At 42.2% G+C, this 15,416-nt stretch overlaps 1 protein-coding gene across 1 annotated transcript; it reads left to right on the top strand.

Annotated features, from left to right (window-relative positions):
• The first annotated feature begins 9,674 nt into the window (after window positions 1-9,674).
• tmdd1 (transmembrane and death domain 1) lies at window positions 9,675-15,105 on the top strand. Its single transcript, XM_014136464.2, has 5 exons — window positions 9,675-9,794; window positions 10,124-10,303; window positions 10,682-10,807; window positions 13,668-13,817; window positions 14,520-15,105. Exons 1-5 carry the CDS (start codon window positions 9,725-9,727, stop codon window positions 14,924-14,926), a joined length of 933 nt encoding a protein of 310 aa, XP_013991939.2. The 5' UTR covers window positions 9,675-9,724; the 3' UTR covers window positions 14,927-15,105.
• The last annotated feature ends 311 nt before the right edge of the window (window positions 15,106-15,416 follow it).

Below are 15,416 nucleotides of genomic sequence, written 5' to 3'. Positions count from 1 at the left end.
TAGGCTTTGACCTGTGTCAATATAGGAGAGACGGTTTCACCCGGTTTGAGTGCACAGTCTCACAATCCTTTTTCCGAAGCAAAGAATATGTCTTAAAGCACACTTCAACTAATCAGCACCTCATAGCCAACTGGAATGTCTTCCTCTATCAGTCTCTATAGAATCAGAACAGTGGCTGGGTGAAACAGCAGGTATGATGAACACAGTGCAAGACCAGGCTCATACGCACACAGATGCCAGGGCTAACAGGGATGAGAAGGGGAGGGGATGAGGAATGGAGTGCTTTTGGCAAAGTGCACTTCTTAGGTACTGTGCAAACATATGTAGGTCTATCAGTTCTTTTTACAAATATAGAATAACTATTAATCTATGCGCGGCACAGAGTTTCAGTATTCAACAGAGGTCAATTACGTCATATGCTATGTGTTTACTCTTCAACTGCGTACTGTATATTCATAAATGGCAGAAAAGGGAGAAAGAACCTCGGTCTGGTATCTCTGTCTGTGTCTTCCACTATGGCTGAGCTAACAAGTCATGTTCTAATGTTCTGATTAGGCCCAGAGTGTTTGAGGGAGAAAAGAGTATTCCATTATGACCTGCTGTGATGCCATCTCTCCTCTGCTATTACTGAGAGTTCCATTACACCACGTCAGGGAGAAGAGACAGATAAACACTGGTTTCTGCCAGACAGCCCACCATGAGACTCACTATACCAAACCCTCTTAGGAGAATCATTTTGGGCTGAAAGTTTTGATACACTTTCCGTGCTATTTTGAAAGTTTTTCAAAAGAATAGGGCATTAATGTCTATCTTGGTAACTACTCAATCGTGAATAATGTACTTTGAGGTCATAGTCATTTTCCCATCAGTGTGAGTACAAGAAAGCGAAAGGCAAGCATAACCAAATATTTAAGAGGACTATAGACTGCAGTACATAATCTGCATGATATTCAATGTGGGTTTTTTAAAGTAAACTTGCAATTTGTTTGTGATCGTGGTCTCTGCTCTACAAAATATAAAATGGACCTTTTTGCATTAATATCCCAGCTTGCCAACAACATCTAACAAGGACTGATAACAAGAAAACCACACAGTGTCTCTTCACACACACACACACACACACACACACACACACACACACACACACACACACACACACACACACACACACACACACATACACACAAATCATACTCACTGAGGCCAGGTGACCCTCATTTCCCCAGGGAGAGACAGCCCATTTGTATTCCAGCCACCGCATCTTGGAATCTGCATCCAAATGGGGAGTGAAATATTTATGCTGTAAAATGATGGCACTCTTCATTGTCAATTTACTTGGACATAAAAGTGCATTAGATGGATGGTGCATTCCTGCTCGGGCGAGTCAGAACAGACTCACTCAATGAGGCATCAGATTCCCATCAGTAGCTGGGAGAAAACGAGAGGGGGGAGAGAGAGAGGAGAGAAGGAGGAAAATGAGGGGAGCGAGAAGAAGGGAGAAAGAGGGGAGAGAGAGGGGATAGAGATGAGGAGTGAGCTTGGGGAGAATGCAGCAGCAGAAGACTGCCCTATCCTTTAGGCTGCATATAGGCAGAACTCCCATAACCCCAGCCCTAAAACAATCTAAACACCATTATAAATCCCAAACTTAAAACTAAATGTCAAATGACTCCAAACCAAATACCATGCTTAGACACAGCCAGGCAGGCCTTTATGATGTTACTAATTATTCCTGATTGGACTTGTCTAATGATGACGGTGTAGTTTTGGATTAGGTCTTCACTATTCAAGCCTGTCAAAAAGGAAGACTTGTTAGAATATTCAGGTATCATGTATTGTCCTTTCATGAGAACAATTGTTGTCATAGCCTCGTCAACATACCGGCATGCAGGGCAAGCTCAAATAAAATAAACAACTATAGCAAATCACTGATTGCATAACTATCATGTTGGTATGCATTCGTAAGTATCTAATAGACTAGGCACATTTTTTCACACAGTGCAGTTCAAGATATCAGCGTGTTGATTTGGCTTCAGTGTGAGCAGCTTTACATAAGCCAATCTCAGTCACTGCCTGAAGGGCTCCACTGACATTCCTTCCTGACTGTGGCATGTTCAGACACCGCCTTCACTTAGGAGGGAGCTGCCTTCAGGGAGCATGGCAGCACTGAAATTACCATCTCATCTCTCACATCTGTTTCTCTCTTTGTCTTTCTGTCTCTCTCTCACACAAACAAACACACCTCTCGGTCTCTGACTCTCTATATTTGTCTCTCTCACTCGCTGTGGGTCAGTGCTCTCCCCAAAACAACGGAATAACAAACACTTTTGTTTTCCTTTAAGGAATCCTGGTTGTTCCTTGAAGAGATAAATACAAGCCACCCAAACACTGAACACCGTTGCTAAGACACCTCAGTGTACGGTCACACAGTGGCATGTCTCACTATTACTAAAGACACTTCAGGGCATGGTCACACCCGTGTTCTATTGACCAAGACTCGTTCTGAATCATTACTCAGCAACAACATGTCCTCCTCACCACCCTTCTCCAGGTGCTGCTATCAATGGCTGTGTTCACTTCCCATTGACCTTGCTGTTCTATGAAAATTGAGAGGCTTTAAAAAGAGGCTTTAAAAAGTCAACAACTCCCTATATAAAACAGATTTTCTCTGGGGACACTGATGGATGTAGGAGTTTATAGAGGGTTGGACCTATGGGATCGATACTCGATTTGGTCTATTCTGTGGTACTTGGAGACAAAGATTTGTAAAAGAACAAAGAGCTGATGACACCTTGGGTTTAACTCTTGACCTGTATGTCACTTCAGTTTGTGGTAGAATATTTACCTAAGCATGGAGTAATGTCTATCTATTGTTATTTGCCTCACAGCTCACGAACAGAAGTAGGTTCAACCCAATGGGATTGTTTAAACAGCCAAGCCATCTCAATCTAAACACCAACCTTCTACTTTAGTTGACTACGCTAAGTTTTAGTTTTATTATTTCACTGCCATACTGTGTTGGATCTTGTCCAGCCATCTTGTCTCAAGAGGACCACAATGGAAATAAGTCCCAGACTTTATTGTATGTTATCCTCCATGATTTTATTCATGTGCATATATGGCTTTTTCAAGTTTTATGTGTGCTTGTTTTTTTAAATGGTCGAATTAATAAACTAAGCTAAACTAAACTATGCAGCACAACTTATTGTGTGATGTTACGGCACACATTATTCGCCATGGGGTTGATCTGAAAGCAGGATTTGAACTTTTACTCATATTTTTGGTTTATCCATGATATGCACATCATGAAAATGTCAAGTCCTTTGGCACACATTGTCACACTTCGTCTATTATATGTTATGCAATTCTTCTTTTCAAAATGCCCTACAAAGCTGCTCCTGCTATAGGCAACACTGTTCTGCTGACATTTCTAAATACAGATGTAGGATTTGTTTGGACCAGTTTCTCACAGCAGGAAAATAATCCAGCATTTTTGTAGGGGTTGAATTTAGTTTTGTTAGGGCAGTGGAAATTACAAACTTGAGAAGCGATTTTAAACCTTGAATACACTACAAGTATGCATTTCCTTCTGTGCAATGTCTCCACTACTTTTACCCCCCCTTAGCCTACCTCCACCCCCTCTCCCTTTTATTATGTCTACTGTATAGTAACACCTGATTTCATCTGGGGGGCGACTACACAAAGTTATGCCCTGAGGCTATTTGAAGAGACGGACAGCAAAGCCCCACCCCAGTGTCCACTGAGCAATGGCTTCTCTACAGCATGCAGGTCTGTTGTGCTGTGAACTCTTTGTTCCTGTGGTAAAAAGCGAGAGAGCCATCTCTAATCTAAGAGCTTTTACAGGCTCATTTTTCACCTGTCACTTCCCCCTCGCTCCTCAAGATTACCCTGAAGAAACCCCCGTATACTCTACGTCCCGAATGGCAAATTATTCCTTACACAGTGCACTGCTTTTGACCAGGCACCTTAGGGTTCTGGTCAAAAGTAGTGCACTACATAGGGAGTAGGGTTTGATTTGGGACACAGCAGCCCCAGTGTCTGTCCAGGGCTATCAGGCCCACACACAACCCAGAGTAAAATATAATATGTCTGTCTGAGGAGCACAACAGCAGCTCATAACTCAAAGATGTTGGTGTCCTTGTCAATAAAATCACATAAAAATAGATTGGTCTCAAATGAATGTGCTCTCTCAAGATAAATATATTGTCAGGTGAGGCTTAGGTGCATATAGGCCTCACGAATGTCTTAGACCTGTCCCCCTCCTCTTCCCTCCTCCCTGTCCATCCCTCTGTTCCCTCCATTGCCTGGGGGTGAAATTCCTTTCAGGGAGCCACAGCCCTTTGAGAGTGATGTAGCCCCTTTTCAATAAAGTTGAGAGGAGGAGTCTACAGAGCTGTGAAGTTTGAAATGTTACAGTGAAGTGACCAGAATGCTACATTTCTATCAAGTTGGTTGCTGCTGAAATTAAAAAGTTATAATACTGTACATTACAATAAAGACTGCATGAAAAATTACTATTGTTGAATTATTATGTTAATATCTAATTTCCATGTGGATTATAGTAATTCTAGGGGATAAATGCCACTAAGCGCTTGAACATTCATGGTTGTCCCTAATTACGACGACACAAATTATTCCTTTTCACAAAATCTATGCAATTATCGCGCCAATATTGCTATTAGAATTGATACAAGAGCAGAGAGGCTCTGGATTACAACAAAAATGAACCAGTTTAATGAGGAGAGTGATATCCTCTGATGGGAAGGAGCAGGATGAGCAGCGCCATCAGCAGCACATTACTACGATGAGCAGAGCTCTACATTACTACGATGAGCAGAGCTCTACATTACTATGATGAACAGAGCTCTACATTACTACGATGAGCAGAGCACTACATTACTACAATGAGCAGAGCTTTACATTACTACGATGAGCAGAGCTCTACATTACTACGATGAGCAGAGCTTTACATTACTACGATGAGCAGAGCTCTACATTACTACAATGAGCAGAGCTCTACATTACTACGATGAACAGAGCTCTACATTACTATGATGAACAGAGCTCTACATTACTATGATGAACAGAGCTCTACATTACTATGATGAACAGAGCTCTACATTACTACGATGAGTAAAGCTCTACATTACTATGATGAGCAGAGCTCTACATTACTATGATGAACAGAGCTCTACATTACTACGATGAGTAGAGCTCTACATTCCTACGATGAACAAACCAAACTGATCAAATATATGGCCCCCAGGCCAGAAGCAGAGGTACTATTTGTTCAACGTTAGTCTCACGTTTCCCATTTTCAGTTAAAGAGTCGTTTTTTTTCATTCATCCAGTTAAAGAGTCGTAAAATCCAGAGGTGTAGCTAATGTTCAGAGTTTAGGCTGTAAAACAACACCACATATAAGGGTGTGGCTCCTGTATCCCATGGCGAGTGGGGTAGAGAGGTTGGCCTTTTTTGAGAGGCTGATCTCTCATTGGTCGACGTTGGGCCTCTAATATAGCATTACCTGAGTCAGGTAGAAAAGTAAAGTCAGTGTGAAGAAAGTTAGGATCGTGTTCTGTTGGTAACATCAGTCTGCAAGGAACAACCTTTTCTGTTTAGCAGTTCTGTTTTTCACATCTGCATTTCTCTTCAGAAGGTGGGGAACTAAAAGGCCAACAAGGTGAGTGAGGTGAGTGAAATATCCATATTAATTAGCAATGCCGAAAGTGATGTCTTAAAAGTTCCTCCATGCTTTGGTATTTTCAATTTTGAAATATTTTTTGGGCGCTGAGTTGGAAAGTAATTTGTTTGCAGAGATCTTCATCATAGCAGAATCATAGACTTGCAATTCAATTCTGTAGAGAAAAAAAACTACATATTTTAAAGGAATAACAGCTAATTAGAAAATAGAAAGGAGGCGACTGAAAACAGAATAAGAACCTAATAAAATAACATACTAATAAAAAAATCCCCATGTAACCAACAATGATACAGTACAACCTGGGAAGGAGTTTGTCATGTAAGTGTGTGTGTCTGTGCCTGGGTTAGTATCAAAGCTCCTAAGCAGATTTGTGAAGCAGTAGACGGATGGTGACGTTGATGAGGGGTGTTTGGTTTCCTCAGGAGGGGGCTCTGAGGCAGCGGTGGAGCGGTACAGGGGATCACCGTGGAGGTGGCAAGGCTTTGTGAGTGAGGGCAAAGCCAGCCAGACCAAGCAGTCAGGCAGGCCTGTGATTGTATCCCAGAAAGAGGCCACATTCTCCTACCTGCCTGCCTGGAGCCATGGAGCAGTTATAGGACAGCACAGGCTGAAATGGAGAGGCCAAATTATACTCCCTGTTCTGCTCCACACCCTGTCCCTGCCACCCCCTCACCCTCCCTCACCTACTAACTGGAGTCATAAATTACATAGGGCTGTGTCGAAGCTCCCAGGCCACTGTCTCCTTCCCTCTATACTCAGGTTGAAACTGTTAAAAGAACTTAGTGTTTCTTCATAAACACCATGCAGCGAGAAAGGGCGTGTTGCTGCCTAAAACAGACACTCAGCCATTTTGTTCTCCACGGTGGGAGAAAAGGCATAATTAAATGTATTTAACTAAAGTTCCATAATAATGTTTGCTTATTTGACCCAACTTTTGTTTCAGACATAAGATGGCCTGCTGGAGCCCTGCTGTATCGGCCAGAACCTTCTATGGATTCTATCCTTCATTCCACCGGAGTCTGTGTCTTTATTCAACCAGATTTCTGTGAAATGAAGTGTAAGAGACATGGAGCTTTAGCTTTGCACCCTAACTGAGCAATGGAGTCCATTTCCAAAGTGTTGCAAGCAATCCTTAGTAATAAGTCTAATCATTTACACCAAACAATATAAATGGAAAATCTGTATTCTGTATAGTTGATATTGCCCTGGAAGGAATGTCATCACAATTTACAACTGCTGATGTAAAAGGGGCTTTATAAATACATTTGACTGATTGATGGCTCATTTCAAATTCATCATAAAATCAAATGTGAAGATGTAAATGTTTTGTAATCTGATTAAAATTCTTATTTAATCTCCGTGTTTGCTTGCACTGTGCCTGTAGATCAATGCTACTCTAGTCTAGATAACTATATGCTGAATGACCTAAATATATCCTGTCTCTGACCCTGTCCTTTGTGCAAGAGCTGTTCAAATACTAACAACATTTCCACAAATGTATATTCAACGATTGACAGCACCCACACCCTTTGGTGTAACTAGGGCTGGCACAATTACAGTACAACTGTGTAACCAACGGTTATGGATGAAGACTGTCATGAAAATAAAATCAACATAACCATTTAAATATTTTTTTTAATTGGTCAAACTAACAGTTGACTGAATGACCACAATGCAACAGGAGCACACATAGAAATATAATTAACAGAACAGGCTTGGAATCTCTAACCCTGGCAATTTGACTGGTAAACTCATTGGTACGCTCGCAGAGGAGAAAATGCACATAATTTGCTATTGGAATGCTAATTACGGTGACTGTCGTCATTTGGCTGGCCAATTACCGCCATCCAAAATACCATGACCGTCACAGCCCTAGGCGTAACACACCTGAACTCAATGCCACGACATGTTTTTTCATTAGCTGACATGGATCATCCAAGACTAACCCACACACAAACACAATGTTAAAGTTCAGACAATGAAGTTGAGCTGAGAGGCCTCAGAGTAACTTCCAAGTTCAATTATCTATTCAGAATGTGCCCCCACACTAACCTCCCCATAAAATAATGATTACACATGTAGCACTACCTCGAATCAAATTTTATTGGTCGCATACACATATTTAGCAGATGTTATCGCGGGTGTAGCGAAATGCTTGTGAGTCAGGTGCATCTCCTACCAGTAATACATTATAGAGGGCGTGTCCCAAAGGGCACCCTATTCCTTACGTAGTGCACTATATAGGGGATAGGGTGCCATTTGGGACACAGCCAGCGATTGAAAGTAGAACACAACCTTTTAACGTCCTCTGACCTCCTGGTGTGCTGTGGGTAGCCGTTTATCTTTTAATCATTCTATTTCAAACCCAATCAACATGTGTCTTTATATACTGAACTAGAGAGGAACACGTTTAATATGCAACCTTTTGTCTTTCAAAGAGTAATGTCTTCTCTAACATCGAAGCTCAACGTCACTAGCTGCAGGCTTTTATAAGGCCTGGTCAGGCTAAAGCTTTTATGTTCAATGGTATTCTGAATGAAGCACAGCAAATCATTACAATCTGGGGTTTTACCCTGTGCCAGTGGCATTTGTTTGCTTTGGTTGCCTTTTAATAAATTCCCCTTTGGAGATCTTTTAAAAAGGTCCAATGCAGCCATTGTAATCCTGCCTGTGTGTAGCTGGTGTAGAGAGTCAGGCGCAGGACAGCAGATATGAGTAATCAACGTATTTACTCAAGTATTCGCAAATACAACACAATATACCGAGCCCACAATAACGGACTGTATACAAGACAAACAATTACTCACAAATAAACATGGGGGAACAGAGGGTTAAATAATGAACAAGTAATTGGGGGATTGAAACCAGATGTGTAAGACAAAGACAAAACAAATGAAAAATGGATCGGCGATGGCTAGAAGGCCGGTGACATCGACCGCCGAACGTCGCCCGAACAAGGAGAGGGACCGACTTCGGCGGAAGTCGTGACAGCCATTTTTTTTATCTCAATATCAAGTAATTTCTTGGTCACAATAAATACCTTACTGTGATTGTTTTCAATTAAAATGGTAAAAAAGAAACATAAATTGCTTCTTAGCAAAGAGCAATTTCTCATGCAATAATTTTGCTAGGACTGTCTGGGAGTGGTCTGAGTGGGAACTGAAAACTAGCTGTTATTGGGAGAGAAGTTTAAAACAATTTGTTATTGGTCTATTAACTAATTAATTTACCTCCTGATGATGGCAGGCCAAAACTCCATCTAACCAAAACAGGCGGAACTTCAGGTGGTCTTTTCAAACAGCTCTTACACTAAAAGGGCATCATTTTCATAATTTCACAGTATTTGTCAAAATCATAGTGTGGAAATATATATAAAACATGGGGAAATCATATTTTTGACAGTACTGGGTCTTAGTAAAAAACAAAACGATTAATCCAAAAAGCAAAGCAACAGATGTTCAGCACAGGGTTGTGGCTCCTCTTATATATAACCATAAATGCACCCACCTGCTCTCATTAGCATGGAAGCATTTTCTGCAGGCCCCAAACAGTGTTTAAACAACAAAACAACGACAGGCTTTCATGTACAATGTTACTGTACACAGAGACAGCAACGCTAGGCCATCAAACACACAAAAACCCACAGAACAGGAGGAGAGTGCTGGCATTGCTGAAGCAGGGAGGGATATGATTGGTAAAGTAGTCTACTGCCTGTATTCCTGTCTAATGCGGAGGTGGACACCAAACCACAACACATGAATAGCCTAATTGTCAGTGTTGTAAACCAAATGCCAATAACCACTGACATAGTCAAAGACATCTTTCTCTCACACGGTGTTGAACAGTTCCAACATAGAAAAGAGAATGTTCCTCACAGTTCCGTTGTCTTATGACTCTATGAGTTCCGGATCACTGCAGTGTTTTGAAAATAGCTTCTACTGTAGCCAGGGAGCACCTCCTGCACTGTGAGTGGACTGGAAACGGGTACTGCTACAGTAATCATGTCAGTCATGGGAGCTCCCTCACTTCTGTTTCTGCTCCTACTGAGCCCGAGCCTGGGGGAAGACACAGGTGAGAACCTAAAATGTTCCACGGAGCTGATACCGTGCTAATCTGTTGGAAACTCATCTTCACTTTTAATGAAACTGGGATTTCAAGTTGCTCCACCAGTTGTGTGAAATTAGTTACATGGGTTTATTTTAAAAGGAAAGAAAATGTTTCTCATCACACATACAGTACATACTAATTGAGATCATGTGATACCCCTTCCTGGGACGCTTTAGCACTATGCACCTTACTCATACCTCTTCCTGTAATGCCACAGCCATAAGCAGTGATTACAATCATAGCATAGCGTATTAACACTGTGCCCTCCTATCCACTCCTATGCACCTCCACAGTGGCGGAGGACATGGGTGTTCACCAGCTGGGTCGTCTGGTGGAGCTGCTGACCTCAAGGGAGTGTGAGAACCTCTTCTCTGCCCTGTCCCACCCAGAGGAGAACATATTCCAGCAGCTGGACCATCTCTCACTGGAGAACAACCAACTGGACCTCCAGAAGAGAGTCAAGAGAGACACTGGTACTGCAACACTGACAGTACATCACAACCAAAAGCTCATTCGTTACACTGTGCAAACTCAGCCGGGTCTGCACCATACATTTACTGTGCTTCTACACATATGTTGATGTACTGAGATGCAATGCAACAATCAAAAGGGCCTAGCTAGCTGTCCTAGCTATCACAATATACAAAATGCTCTGCTCTAACTCAACGCTATATAATGGGTATATTATAGTGAGGCATTCAAAGCGATTGTTTATTATCCCAGTCTGTGAGGACTCAGAGGAGAGTGAGCGGTCTGTTCCCCCATGTCCTGTTCTGTTTACCTCTCCCTAGTTAGCTGCAGCAGCGTGGCTGGGTCTGCTGTCTGAGGGCCATATGCTGTATGTTTATCAGACAGGAACAGCGAGGCTCAGTGCCGGACAGCTCTGACAGACTGGCTGCTGAAGCACGGAGAACAGACGTACTACGACAGGCTGTCTCGCGCCCTGCAACACATTGGAAGGACAGACATTGCCATAGGTCAGACAGACAGATACAGCGCATACACACATGCACACGTGCTCACGCAAACACGCACACAGCACTAGTGACGTCTCATTGAAAGCAGCCATCAAAGACATGAGATTCAGCTGCCAGAGAACGACACCATAAGTTAACTTGAACAAATTGTATTTTGACATTATTTCAGTGCACTCAATACTTCAATAACATTGTCTACATAATTAACTCACTACATCAAGGTCCACTGTAATTGGAGTTTTAAAAATTTTATATTTTGGCTATGTCCGTCTCTGGCATGTGGTGGGGTCTAGTGTGGAAGAGACTCCACAGTCGAGTGGCGATTGATCTGAGGTGTAAATGATCTGACAGAGGACTCAGTGGAGCTCACACCACATTCACTACGAACCATCTGGTCCTTTCATCATCGGAGAAAGAGGGGGGGTTGAGAGAGAGCGAAAGAGAGGGATTGAGAGAGAGATAGGGGTAGAGAGACAGAGATAGAGAGAGGGGGGTGGGTAGAGAGAGAACGAGCGAGGGGGGGGGCAGGAAGAGACAGATAGAGAGAAATGACAAAAGTGTGACAGCCCAAGAACATCCCTTCTGTCAACACAGTGTATGAAAGCTATTTATTTTTGGATCAGAATGAATGTGTGGAATCTATGGATACACAAAACACCAATTACCCAGGACCTGATTGCAATTAGGAATAAATCCACTTTTACACAACAACTTCGACTGTTTGTTTACTTTCTTTTTTAAAGTAAAAGTGAGAGCAGTTGCTGTATTGCTGAACTAATTGTATTTACCAAGGCCTGCTTAGTTCAAGTCCATTAAGTTATGGAGGGCACCCAACACATGTTATCCATAGTTTCTCTCGGTCTCTCTTTCCCAATGCATAAACTGTAGATGGGTCGTTCCACAAAAATAGTGTCTTTTTCATCCCTGTGCACCAATATCTCATTTTAAAAGCCTGTAAAATTGAATGAAGTGCCAAAAATAAGCGTTGTGACATGTCCCTTTGTGCACCCTCTGTCTTCTAGGAATAATTTAACCCACTTATGTCTCCAAGTTTTCAAACATAATTTAACCCACTTATGTCTCTATTTATTTCATGTGATTAGTGATTCATTTGTCTGTCCCTCATTTTAAGGTCAACCCTGTAATGTGAACTGAACTCTCGTTTTAATATGATGAAACTATTCTTTTATAAAATATTTTTTTCAAAAGCAACACGAACATCTAAAAGTCAAGTCATAGTATAAAATCTGGTGAGCTGGTTCTACAATTTTTGGCCCTTTTCTGGTATTTTGTGGTGGAAAAGTGAGAGGGTCAAGCATAACATGTCAACCCTCTTACCCAAAGACAGACAGACTAGAAATGTTTTAACAATAATAATAACAACAAAATGTTTTGACGCTTGCATTCAATTTCCCCTCCCTGTTACACACAAGCTTCCATTCCTCCTGTCACAAGGGGATTTATGGCTGATTTAAGATGAAATCATCAACCCTGTTGAGATCAACCCTGTTACTTTATTTGGCACTTAGTAATTTTTGTATTTAAGCTCTTGAGATGGAAAAACATGTTTTTATGAAGTTGAACATGTGCTCTTTTTTGACCAAGTTACACTTTTCAAAAGGTGGAACAACCCAGATACGCCTACAGTGCATTCTGAAAATATTCAGACCCCACATTTAGTTACGTTACAGCCTCATTCTAAAATGGATTCAATAGTTTTTTCCCCTCATCACTCTACACGCAATATCCCATAATGACAAAGCAAAAACAGGTTTAAAAAATATATTATAATAATATACGGAAATATGACATTTACATAAGTATTCAGACCCTTTACTCAGTACTTTGTTGAAGCACCTTTGGCAGCGATCACAGCCTCGAGTCTTCTTGGGTATGACGCTACAAGCTTGGCACACCTCTATTTGGAGAGTTTCTCCCATTCTTCTCTGCAGATAAGCTCAAGCTCAGGTTGGAGAGGGAGTGTCGCTGCACAGCAATTTTCAGGTTACATCTCGTTTGATCGGATTCAAGTCCGGGCTCTGGCTGGACCACTCAAGGACATTCAGAGACTTGTCCCGAAGCCACTCCTGTGTTGTCTTGGCTGTGTACTTAGGGTCGTTGTCCTGTTGGAAGGTGAACCTTCGCCCCAGTCTGAGGTCCTGAGCGCTCTGGAGCAGGTTTTCATCAAGGATCTCCCTCTACTTTGCTCCATTCATCTTTCCCTCAATCCTGGCTAGTCTCCCCTGCCGCTGAAAAACATCCCCCCAGCATGATACTGCCACCACCATGCTTCACCGTAGGAATGGTGCCAGATTTTCCTCGTCTGAGAGTCCTTTAGCTGCCTTTTGGTAAGCTCGAAGCGGGCTGTCATGTGCCTTTTAGTGAGGAGTGGTATCTCTCTGGCCACTCTTGCCATAATACGGACTTGGTCTTTTGCCAAATAGGGCTATCTTCTGTATACCACCCCAACCTTGTTATAAACTAACTGATTGGCTCAAACGCATTAAGAAGGAAAAAAATCACAAATTAACTTCTAACAAGGCACACCTGTTAATTGAACTACCTCATGAAGCTGGTTGAGAGAATGCCGAGTGTGCAAATCTGTCATTAAGGAAAAGGGTGGCTACTTTGAAGAATCTTAAATATAACATATATTTGGATTTATTTAACACTTTTTTGGTTACTACATGATTCCATATGTGTTATTTAATAGTTTTGACGTCTTCACTATTATTCTACAATGTAGAAAATAGTAAAAATAAAGAAAAACCTTAGGTGTGCCCAAACGTTTGACTGGTACTGTATGTATAGGCCATTTTGAGTAGCCATTCACTGTGCCAATGTTGTGATGTTCTTCCAGAGGTGGGGAAAAATATCAACCAGGACAAAACCCTGAGTATAAAGAAGTATGTGGAGGAGTACCATCAGAGAGTCAGCTCCATAGAGTCTCCACTGGTCCAGTCAGAGACAGAGGAACATCATGTAAACCCAAAGCCCCAAGCAAGGCACGGTAAGGTATAGAGCCCCAGGGTAGATAATGGACACATAATTAAGCAATAAGGCCCAAGGGGGTTTGGTATGGCCAATATACCACGGATAACGGTTGTTCTTATGCACGATGGAATGCAAAGTGCCTGGATACAGCCCTTGGCCATGGTATATTAGCAATACACCATAAACCCACAAGGTGCATTATTGCTATTAGAAACTGGTTACCAACGTAATTAGAGCAGTTCATGTAAATGTTTTATCATACCCGTGGTATGTCAGCCAATCAGAATTCAGGGCTCGAACCACCCAGTTTATAATGTATTATAGAGATAATGTGATGGTCATGTATGAGCCCTTGTAGATAATCTCTACACGGTACTGTGAAGGAAAGTCACTGAAAAAAAGATTTGGTTGCACTAGTTGGGCAGTGAGCCATAAAACGTATTACTTATCATCAGCATCAACTGATGAGGAACAATTTTTCCCAGGACAACAGAAATTTCTAAGTTGCAATTATCACCTGTCAAAAAGTCACGTTTTCTCATGCCAAGTAAATTTTTTTTTTTAAAAGCAGGTGTCTGATACTCCTCTGATTTGGCTGGACTCTCCTGTGCTTTTGTTGAGTAGTTGTTTGTCACTGTCAGCAAAGGAACATGTTGTGCTGTTGTTGAAGGTTGGCAGGCTGAGATCTGTTGTTGTGCTGTTGTTAATTGGTTGACAGTAAGAAATATACCAGTGAAGGAGCTGATATGGAGTGACCTGGAGCTTGTTGTGGAGAGGGCTCCTGTCCAGCCGTACCAGCGACGTCTACTGGACGGGGCGTGGCCCCTGGTCTATGGAGTCCTGCTAGGCTTTGCCGGGACCTTCCTCATGGGGGTACCCATCCTCCTCTTCCTCCTGTACATCTCCCGGGGCGACCAGAGGAAGCTACTCCGCCGCTCCTACAAGACCAGGGGTCCGTCATCATCGTCACATGGTCGCTACAGTCGCTCCAGACAGAAACACATTGCTGGGGCTGGAGATGTGACATCAGCAGAAATGGCTCCTCTAAAACCCATTACGTCACATGGAAAGGTCAAGGGATTCAAGCCAGGGGCTGCATTCCCTCTCTCCAAGTCAAGACAATGATCCACTGGGGTACATATAAAGAACAAACGAGAATATGTGAAAAATACTCGTAAAGCTAGTCTACAGCATTTTGTCCTCTCTGTGCCTTCATTTGTCATCGATACACTATGCTGCATATTCAATTAACAGGCTCACTGTTCAGGTTAATGCTGTAGGGCCACAGTGTTTATTAAAGCAATTCTGACTCAACAATAATGACGTTTCATTATTTGATTATGCCATTACCAATAAGTAATGTAATCCAAGCACTGCTTTCCCCTGTACGCAGCCAGCCCTCGCCCTCCAACCTTCCCAATGCAGCTGGACAATGGGCTTTGTAAAACACCACTCCTAATTATGATACAAGACGATAGTGATAATGCGCTTTCTGATAAACTAATAATAATTCATGCTGTGTTTGGTGGGGTAATAAGCATTACCATCTTGCCGGTGGCTAGACGAGATGATTGGTGTGACTGTGACAGATGCGCTGGAACCGTTGGAAACCAGC

This window comes from Salmo salar, chromosome ssa13, assembly GCF_905237065.1.
Source record: "Salmo salar chromosome ssa13, Ssal_v3.1, whole genome shotgun sequence".
In the NCBI taxonomy this organism is placed as follows: Eukaryota; Metazoa; Chordata; class Actinopteri; order Salmoniformes; family Salmonidae; genus Salmo; species Salmo salar.
Note: the sequence above shows the minus strand (reverse complement) of the source record. Positions and strands in the feature narration are given on the sequence as shown.